General features: G+C 43.4%; 1 protein-coding gene across 3 annotated transcripts; it reads left to right on the top strand.

The window, feature by feature from the left end:
• The first annotated feature begins 299 nt into the window (after positions 1 to 299).
• On the top strand, positions 300 to 10,734 carry dph7 (diphthamide biosynthesis 7). 3 transcript variants are annotated; one of them, XM_061768311.1, is made up of 10 exons: positions 300 to 438; positions 704 to 863; positions 4,086 to 4,216; positions 6,958 to 7,045; positions 7,263 to 7,357; positions 8,250 to 8,410; positions 8,586 to 8,658; positions 8,757 to 8,822; positions 8,927 to 9,099; positions 9,548 to 10,734. In XM_061768311.1, the coding sequence occupies exons 2-10, from the start codon at positions 732 to 734 to the stop codon at positions 9,955 to 9,957; spliced, it is 1,329 nt and encodes a 442-aa protein (XP_061624295.1). In that variant the 5' UTR covers positions 300 to 438; positions 704 to 731; the 3' UTR covers positions 9,958 to 10,734. The 3 variants fall into 3 exon arrangements, with proteins under 3 accessions (XP_061624295.1, XP_061624294.1, XP_061624296.1); XM_061768310.1 differs by having other exon boundaries at positions 302 to 503; XM_061768312.1 differs by having other exon boundaries at positions 303 to 863; positions 8,253 to 8,410.
• Positions 10,735 to 10,869: the final 135 nt, after the last annotated feature.

The raw sequence follows: 10,869 nt of genomic DNA, 5'->3' as shown, positions 1-10,869 counted from the left end.
GGTCCTAGTTTGTTCATATAACTAACATTTGCCCGGTTACAGATGCGAAAATATAAAAACTATTTTTAATACATTAACGAGTTTTCGAAAAATATTGTATTTCTTAACGCTGTGTATTATCTTGCTATCAACAATTAATATGTCTTACTTCAGTTTTTGACAGCGGTGAAATGGGTGAACCACGGTCAAGAGACACTGCACGCGCGTTATTATAGACACGCTATTTTTTCGAGTGGCGTACATACTGTAATATCTGTAATTATGAGTGTACTCCTTTAAGAGAGGAGGCGTGTGGGTAGGTGACGTAAGCGAAAGAAGAAAGAAGAAGAAAGAAGAAGAAGAAGAAGAAGAAGAAGAAGAAGAAGAAGAAGAAAAAAAAAAGGAAAAAGAGCAGTCGGGTTACAACGTTGGCTCGGTGTGGGTTGTGGCCGACAGCAGGTCGTGAATTTTTTTATAAGTTATTCGCTTCCTCCTTGGCCGCGACGCCGGAAAGCCAGGCGGCGGTAATGACCCAAATCAGCAGTTTGAACGCCACGGATAAATTAGCGTGGCGATTGTGTTGTCATAGCGTGCTAACGCGCTGCAGTCAAGCTAACTATGGTTTTAGAACTAGCCACCGATTTAGGAGATTAGAACGTTAGCCGAATGTAAAGCAGAAGCACTTTGTGTCGTTGACCTGCCTTTGTTTTTCTTATTGAATCAGCACCGCACGTGATGCAGAGCAGTTGGACATGGCTTGGAAGTCACGAACCCGCAGTCTGCAAGTTTTCGACACGGAGTTGAGTGCGGACACCGTGGAATGGTGCCCTGTAGCTCACTGCCACGAATTCCTGGCCTGCGGGACTTATGAGCTCCAAAAAGCGGTGAGCGCCGTCGATGTGTAGTGTGATTCCAATTGGGCAAATCCTCACCCAAAAGTCGCAAATGTAATATGTACTGGCTATTGTTAAAAGGGCACTTATACAATGTGTATTTGTATGTCACGACTCCCTTGTCATTAAAGCACACAGCCGAACACATTTTTAATCTTCCACCAACTGCATCACAAGCTTTGCTCCTCCAGCCGCTGCGACATTCACATGAGCCGGACTGCTTGAATGACAATACACAAATAAATACGAAACAAGAAAAAAATGCTGAAGGTACCCACATTTAATAGAGTGACCCTTTTAAAGGGCACTCATGAAACTACAGGTACAGTGCTGTGAAAAAAGTATTGGTCCAAGCAGCCCAAGACCATCACACTCCAACCACCATGTTTAACTGTTGCTATTCTAAAATGCTGCGCGACATTTATGCCAGATGTAACGAGACACACCCCTTCCAAAAAGCTCAACTTTCATCTCATCAGTCCATATAATATTTTCCCAAAAGTCGTGGGACTCATTAGCTTTCATGTTCTTTTGATCAACAGTGATTTTCGCCTCGGAACTCCGCCATGGATGCCATTTTTGCCCAGGCTCTCCCGATGGTTCGCTGGAATCCTAAAGCTTTAGAAATGGCTTTTGTCGCCCTTTCCAGACTGATAAATGTCAATTAATTTATTTCTTGACTATTCAGGAATTTCTTTGGCTCATGTCATTTTGTTGCAGCTTTTTTTCGATCTTTTGTCCGACGGCTTAAGTGATGTCTTGATTGGACATCTGGAGGTAATCAGGCTTGGGTGTGATCAGTGAAAATTAACCAAAAATTGTGAGAGCCACAATTAATTCATGATTTAACAAGGGGGGTAATACATTTTTCACACAGGGCTATGTAACTTTTTGAATAGTTTTTTTCCTTTTGTCCCTTAATAAATGAAATCACCATTTAAAAACCATTTTAAGTTCACTTGATGATATTTGTCTGATATTTACATTTGTTTAACGATCTTAAAGAAATTATGCAAAAATGTAAGCATCATAGGAGGGGGGTCAATACTTTTTCACGGCAATGTACATATCAATCAATTAGAATATGGTACAAAAGTCTTAATCCGGACTTCTGCGCTCATCACGGATTGTCGATGACGAACACCATGTTCAAGCATAAGGGTATCCACACGTGCACTTGGCACCATGACACCTTTAAGAAGGGGGACCAGAGGGTGTGTTCCAACTACAGGGGGGGGTCACACTCCTCAACCTCCCTGGTAAGGTCTATTCAGGGGTGCTGGAGAGGAAGTTCCGTCGGGAAGTCGAATCCCAGATTCAGGAGGAGCAGTGTGGTTTTCGTCCTGGCCGTGGAACAGTGGACCAGGTCTCCACCCTCGGCACAGTGGACCAGCTCTCCACCCTCGGCAGGGTCCTCGAGGGTGCATGAAAGTTCGCCCAACCAGTCTACATGTGTTTTGTGGACTTGGAGAAGGCGTTCGAAGGTGTCCCTCGTGGAGTCCTATGGGGGGGTGCTTCGGGAGTATGGGGTACCGAACCCCCTGATACGGGCTGTTCGGTCCCTGTACGACCAGTGTCAGAGTTTGGTCCGCATTGCTGGCAGTAAGTCAAGACTCGTTTCAGGTGAGGTTTGGACTCCGCCAAGGCTGCCCTTTGGCATAACTTTTATGGACAGAATTTCTAGGCGCAGCCGTGGCATAGTGGGGTATTGCATTTTTGCTTTTTGCAGATGATGTGGTTCTGTTGGCTTCATCAAGCCGTGACCTCCAAGTCACACTAGAGCAGTTCACAGCGGCTGGGATGAAAATTAGCACCTCCAAATCTAAGACCATGGTCCTCAGCTGGAAAAGGGTGGAGTGCCCTCTCCAGGTCTGAGATGAGATCCTGCCCCAAGTGGAGGAGTTTAAGTATCCTAGGGTCTTGTTCATGATTGAAGGAAGAATGGAACGAGACATCGACAGGCAGATCGGTGCAGAGTTTGGAGTGATGCGAACTTTGTATTTGTCCATTGTGGTGAAGAAGGAGCTAAGCCAAAAGGGATAACTCTGTTTACCGGGCGATCTACGTTCCTACCCTCACCTATGGTCACGAGCTGTGGGTTATGACCAAAAGAACCAGATCCTGGACACAAGCGGCCGAATTGAGTTTCGTCCGCAGGGTGTCCGGGCTCTCTCTTAGAGAGAGGGTGAGAAGCTCGGTCATCCGGGAGGATCTCAGAGTAGAGCTGTTGCCACTCCAGATTGAGAGGAGCCAGATGAGGTGGTTGGGGCATGTGATTATTGAATATTGTGGAATATTCTGGTGGGGAATTTGGGGGTTTTGTGTGTAGTCATCCAAATTATTCATATTTAACAAAATATATTTCACTGTTTGTAATGCAGTCACTGATGGTGTCGTGGTACACTCGCCCGACTTTGGTGCAGGCAGCGTGGGTTCAGTTCCCACTCAGTGACGGTGTGATTGTGAGTGCGAATGGTCGTCCGTGTCTATATGTGTCCTGCGACTGACTGGCGACCAGTTCAGGTTGTAGCTCGCCTTTTGCCCGAAGTCAGCTGGGATAGGCTCCAGCGTCTCGCGAGCCTAACCAGGATAAGCGGTGTAGACAATGGATGGAAAAATGGATGGATGTTTGTAATGCATCTCTATAATATGGGTTTCACTTTTTGAATTGAACTACCTCATTAAATTAAGCTTTTCACACTTCTAATTTATTATGTACCTCTACTTGCAAATTCAAAGTTTACGTGACTTGTCCTTCAATTGTTTCCTTGAATACAATTCCTCTCTCTTTGTGCGTATACAGTCACGGAAAAAAATATTAGACCACTTTCATCCATCCATCCCTTCACATCGCTTATCCTGTTCAGGGTCACAGGGACCTGCAGCCTATTCCAGGGCTCACTGGTGGGGAATCACTCCTGTAGTTATTATGACCATCTCCAAAACATACAGCATGGCTGGCTGGTATCACTATTTTGCTATAAATGTTTTTCTTTCACTTTAGCAATGATGGAGATGGATGGACAATTTAAAAGATCCATGCAGTCATTAGTTTTATTAGTTAAAATAAATTGTTTGTTTGAAAAATGGTGACATGTTAAATACATATTTCAGCTGCTGTATATCATTCACAGTGACTACTGCAGTGACTAAATATTTTTGACATTTTCCTGAACATTGACTAACATTTGCACTTTTACGTTCCTGCTGTAGAAAGGGGAAGAAGATGGTGCCTCAAGCCGGACTGGTCGTTTGTACCTTTTTGAATATCAGCGAGAAGCTATGAGTCCTCCTCTCACTGAGCGACAGCGCATAGAAACACCAGCCATTTTAGATTTGAAATGGTAAGAACTTAAAATACTTTGTCAGATCAGTAGGAGAGGCACTTGGTATGGACTTGTATCTTCTCTTTTCAGTTAAATGCCCCTTTTCTTATGTAAACAGGCGAATTACAACAAAATCAGTATTCCCACCTGTATTGATGGGTAATTGGGCTGTCATTAACAAACTCTTGTTTGGAATTGTTTACAGTAGTGGTGTCACAGTACCAAATTTCTGTCTTCAATACAATACCTTTATAAAGTACCTCGTTACCAGTACTGAAACGATACCACGGCAAAAATCTAAAAGTGACAAAACAACTTCAAATACTTTTATATTTATGAATTCATCAAATTATGATAAACTTGAAAAAATATGTAATAATGGAATGAGCCCATTCTTAAATTGGTCATTAAAAAAATAAAAAAATAAAAAATTAGATGATTGCTTGCATGATCATCTATCCATCCATACATTTTCTGTACCGCTTCTCCTCACCAGGGTCGCGGGCGTGCTGGTGCCTATCCCAGCTATCTCCAGGCGAGAGGCGGGGTACACACTGAACTGGTCGCCAGCCAATCGCAGGGCACATACAAACAAACAACCATTCGCACTCACGTTCACAACTACGGGCAATTTAGAGTCTGGAATTAACCTACCCTGCATGTTTTTGGGATGTGGGAGGAAACCGGAGTACCCAGAGAAAACTCACACAGGCACAGGGAGAACATGCAAACTCCACACAGGCGGGGCTGGCATTTGAATCCCGGTCCTCAGAACTGTGAGCCAAATGTGCTAATCAGTCGTCCACCGTGCCACCCTGCATGATCATATGCATATTATATAATTGTGTTTTTATGTACATAAAATTGTACAACTATATACACTATATGTATGATATACCATAATTTTCCCCCCCAAAAATTGTCAAAGGTCCAGGGTGCGTGTTATACATGGGTATAGGGAAAATTGGAAAAACCTTTTCTCGTTTTATAAATGTATGCCGGCATCTAGAAGTTATGAAAAAGCTGTACACTTTCATTCCAATATCCCACCGCTACCTAGAGATTATGAGAGAGGTTTACGCTTTCCTTCCACCACCTTGAGCAGGGGTGTCAAACTCATTTTTGTGGTGGGCCACATCGTACGTATGGTTTACCCCGGAGGAAATTTTATATATCAAAAGTACTGAACGTATTGGTATCAGTGAGCACTTCATTCTTATACACCACCGCCACCTAGAGGTTATGAAAAAGATATAGCCTACACTTTCATTCCAATATGACTGCATATACAGTGGGTACAGAAAGTTCTCAGACCCCCTTAAATTTTTCGTTTTTTAAAATATGGCAGCCATTAGCTAAAATCATTTAAGTTCATTTTTTTACCTGCTCAATGTACACGCAGGACCTCATATTGACAGAAAAAACGAAGTTGTTGAATTTTTTTCTGATTTATTAAAAAAGAAAAACTGAAATATCACACAGCCATAAGTATTCAGACCCTTTGCTGTGACACTCATATATTTAACTCTGGTGCTGTCCATTTCTTGTGATCATGCTTGAGATGGTTCTACACCTTCATTGGATTCCAGCTGTGTTTGATTATACTGATTGGACTTGATTAGGAAAGCCACACCCCTGTCTATAGAAGACCTTACAGCTCACAGTGCATGTCAGAGCAAATGAGAATCATGAGGTCAAAGGAACTGCCTGAAGAGCTCAGAGACAGAATTGTGGCAAGTCACAGATGTGGCCAAGGTTACAAAAAACATTCTGCTGCACTTAAGGTTTCTAAGAGCACTTGGCCTCCATAATCCTGAAATGAAAGACATTTGGGACGACCAGAACCCTTCCAAGAGCTGGCCGTCCGGCCAAACTGAGCAATCGGGGGAGAAGAGCCTTGGTGAGAGAGGTAAAGAAGAACCCAAAGATCACTGTGGCTGAGATCCAGAGATGCAGTCGGGAGATGGGGGAAAGTTCTAGAAAGTCAACCATCACTGCAGCCCTCCACCAGTCGGGGCGTTATGGCAGAGTGGCCCGACGGAAGCCTCTTCTCAGTCCAAGACACATGAAAGCCCGCATGGAGTTTGCTAAAAAAACACCTGAAGGACTCAAGATGGTGAGAAATAAGATTCTCTGGTCTAATGAAACCCAAGATAAAAGTTTTTGGGCTTCGAGGGAAAGATGAAAGCGGCCAAATACGGGGATATCCTGGATGAAAACCTTCTCCAGAGTGCTCAGGACCTCAGACAGGGCTGAAGGTTCACCTTCCAACATGACAATGACCTTAAGCACAAAGCTAAAATAATGGAGTGGCTTCAGAACAACTCCTCTGCTGACTTTGGTCGGGAGGGGTTAGTCGGGCGTGAAATTGGCCCATTTGTGTTCCATTGAGAGTTTGTATCCAATTAAACAACTAATCGATGAATTTATCCCACAGTCAATCAAGAAAATGTAGTCCCATCCCTAGTAACTTTAAGTATAACCGAAATATCCGAGATGTTGTTGATCTGCAAGTTATACCTTGTGTGCCAACCGGCTCTCCATAGATTGACTTATTCTTCTAACATTTCGAAATGTGCATCGTTTCCAGAGTTCCAATTTCTTCTTATTGTAGATTACATGAGGACTGTATATTTAGTGCATTCTACTGTGCACCAGTTGGTTGAGAAGGCAGGATGTTATGGTATATTGTCAGTAGTTGACTCTTGAGCTCGGCCTGCTGATGCAGAAACCTTTTTCATCATGCCTTCTCTCTTCAGGTGTCATGTGCCTGTGTCAGGAAAGGTCGTGCTGGGACTGGCAGCGGCGACTGGCGAACTGCAGCTGTATGCGCTTTCAGACTGCCAGGTGAGAAATGTGCCACGAGAGAAATCGTGTTTCTGCATCGACAATCACACGGTAGTCCAATATGACATAATGGCAATTAATACCATTCATACGATACGACAGTACACTGTATACAAAATGATTATAAATAAACTATTTCCTTCTACCTTCCACTGGACTTCCTTTTTATTTTGTTGTTGTGGTTTGGTATCTACACTCCTAACTGTGTGTTCAGTAGGAAGGCACCAGCAATCTGCAAAGTCTGAGCAGCGTGGAGCTGGGTGCAGACAAGCTGGCTCTGTCATTAGATTGGTCCACTGGAAGAATGGACAGGTATTGGAATCTGTGTGCCCCACAGGCAGCTGTACTTTCCTATAAATAATCAGGGTTGGGCATCGAGAATCGACAACCGATTGGAACCGGGACTAATGTTCTGGTTCTCCCGGAATCGTTCAAATTAAAACATTTGGGTTTTGGGACAGCCAGCAAGGTAAACCGTTGGTTGCACCGATGACAGGGGGGAAATAGGAAAAAAAGCTCAACATTGAGCTAAAACTTCACCGTAGCAACTTTACATCACAATGATTTGGGACAAAATTCACATAAATGTTGTCTCACAGGATCACAAACACTAACCATCGGTGGGTAAGGAAAGGAATCGCTCTATAGCATTTAGTTCCATCCATTAACAAAAATGAAAATAAATAAAAAAATCACCAGTGCCGTGCGAAGTTACCTTTCGTGCCAAAATGCTGAGTTCCGGTGCGTACCCTTCAGAATAAAAGGCTACAAGCTTAAAACAGGATGTGAAGTTAAAACTTGCACACACAAACCATTTGACGTGATAAAACTGTCCCAAATAATGATTTTATCAATGCTATATTTAACTTTTAGCTGAAACATTAATGAATAAATATTAAGTCAATTGGGTTAGTTCCACACACATTGCCTTTTTAGTTCATAGGTCTGATATTGATATTGCTTATAAAGAAACCCGAGTCAAATGTTCATTTTAGGCTATGCTGCGGGCTGCTAAGAAAATGGATGTTCATACTTTGGACATGCAATTTTTTTTGCACCCAGCCCCCTAAAAGAATCTGAATCGAGGATCGTTCGGCATCGGGACCGGAATCTCAAATTCAAACGATGCCCAACCCTACAGGCAATGGGTCCGATCGGCACATAAATCCCTGTGTTACTTTTCACACCCCACGGCTCACGTCAGCAGCAGTGATGTGCGGGTGATATGCAGCGACTCCGCAGGTCATGTCAGTGTGCTCTCTTTGGATGAAGGTGCTCTGATGACTTTGTCACAGTGGAAGGCCCACGACTTTGAGGCTTGGATCTCAGCCTTCTCCTACTGGGACACACAGTTGGTATACTCAGGTATCACCATTTTCAGAAACTTGTCTGTCACAGTTGCACACAAATGCTTGCGTCAGGCTGCGGGGAGATGGTTCTTTTGGAAGGGACTATGTGTATGTATATATGTCTGCGTGTATGTATACATATGTACGTATATATGGCTCTCGCTCCTCTCTCTCACCCTCTCTCCTGCCAGGTGGAGATGACTGTAAGCTTAAAGGCTGGGACCTCAGGATCGGTCCCTCCAGCCCTACTTTCGTCAGTAAAAGGTAAAATTAATTGCAGCCCTACTCTCGTCGGTAAAAGGTAATTAATATCGCTGTCCGCTTTGATGAACTAATGAAACATTTCCATATTTGTCACAAAGGCATTCAATGGGCGTGTGCAGCATTCACAGCAACCCACATCGGGAACACATTCTGGCTACAGGCAGGTAAACGTCACAGTTAATAATCGATCAGTAGATCATATATGTTTGCGTTGTAGGATTTATGTTTTTAAAATCCTGAGTAAGCTTTTGTATTTCCCCCCCTACAGCTATGATGAGAAGATACTCCTGTGGGATGGCAGAAATATGCGGCAGCCTTTCAGCGAGACGTCGCTCGGTGGTGGGGTGTGGAGGTTAAAATGGCATCCGACTCATCAGCATCTGCTGCTGGCAGCGTGCATGCACAATGACTTCCACATAGTTCACTGTCGACAGGCCATGGGTGAGTAGAAGGTTACGTGCCACACCGGGTCAAATGAGGGGACGTATTGAATTCACCCTTAGCTGTTATATGGGCAAACGGCAAGCTGAAAGTCCGAAAGGACAGCAAATTAACGAATTTAAAACCATGAGAGATTATCATTATATCATAAATTATTCAGCCTCTCTGAAAAACGACTATTTCTGCGTGTGTAGAAGCTGAGCAGCCGAGTCTGTAGTACAGTATATCCATGTCTGTCTTGTACTGCCCCCACAAATGAGCATGAACACATTCAGTGCCACTGACTGCTTTAGAAGTCAAATATCCATGTTAACATGGGAGGGCTGTCACTGAATGAAGTTGGAGAATCACCGCAATTAGATGTTAAATATAGTACATCCAATTGCTTTGTGAGAAGGATACTATACAAAACTAGTGTTCTCTGATAACATTTTGTACTTTGTTCTAGATTCACACGAAGGGGCGTGTCCCGTTTTAGCATCCTACATCCTCCACAACTCTCTGGCATATGGAGCGGACTGGTCCCGACTGTCCCTGGAGCAACCTGCACCTGGCTCCCCTCCTGCTGCAGAACCAAAGGAATGCCTCGCAGACAGTGGAGGACATCTGAGGATCCAGTATGAATCTCCCACTGCCAGCTTCGACACTTCCCTAGAAAATGATTGTGGGCAATACATCCCAGAGGGCATTGCTCCGCCATCTACAAGCTCCAATGCGGGCGACGCCGTCACACCTGATGAGGAGATTTCTTCATTGTCTTTTCTTCTTGCAAGTTGCTCATTTTACGATCATATGCTTCACTTGTGGCGTTGGGACTGGGTTCCAGTTGAGGCACAGGTAGCAATCGATCAATGTTGACCTTGCCATGAGGACCGGCTGAGTTGGCGTTCAGGCATGTATGGCTCATTTTCATGTAATTTCATCAATACTAGAAATGAAAAATAAATACAAATCTATTTTGACAAGCAAATGGGGGTGGCCCATTGAAATACTTTACCATTATAAAATGAAAAGAAAAACCGCTTCATAAAACTCCTGTGCATTGAACAATTTACATTGACCTTCAAACTCTGCTGTTACAAGTGCGTAGGTGATCCTAGCTACTCAAACCCATTCCACTCTTATACAATAATGGTAAGGACATGCAATAGTTCTGACAAAGAAGGACCGCTTGTTGAAGAACCCCCCCCCCCCCAAAATAAAAAGGAACTCTGAAGACAATATGCATTTGTGTTAGTTTTCATGGAAAAGGCATGGTATGGGATGAAAAATCCTTTACATCCAAAAATGTCGTCAGCATCTTCAGAAAACTTGATTTCGGACGCCTAATTGTAAACACATTTTGGCATTCAAAGTTTGGCTAACTGCCAATAATTCAAATACGTGGTCAAATTGATTTTCAAAAGGTAATTCAGCGGGCCATGTCTTTACCGTTATTGATGAAACGATAGGAAAATGACCCATATGGTCCAGAAGGTACTGTTTTCCTATGACTAGCCTCCAATCACAAATACAGTAGCGTTCTGTTGAATGCTCCTAAATGGTGGAGCAAAAAGTGCCATCAGGAGCTTCACTCACCCGCTTTCCATTACTTTTGACTTGAGACTGGATTTTCAATAAAACACATTGAAGAAGCCAGGACAGTAGAAATATTTTTAGAACAGTTTAGTATTTCTCAAAAGGCAACTGCAACTTCCAGCAACCTGCCTCTACTGTACATTTGCACAGTGCTTCCGGAAAGTATTTAGCGCGTCACTTTTTTTCCATGTT

This window comes from Phyllopteryx taeniolatus, chromosome 3, assembly GCF_024500385.1.
Source record: "Phyllopteryx taeniolatus isolate TA_2022b chromosome 3, UOR_Ptae_1.2, whole genome shotgun sequence".
NCBI lineage: Eukaryota > Metazoa > Chordata > Actinopteri > Syngnathiformes > Syngnathidae > Phyllopteryx > Phyllopteryx taeniolatus.
This window is presented reverse-complemented; position numbering and strand designations above follow the sequence as displayed.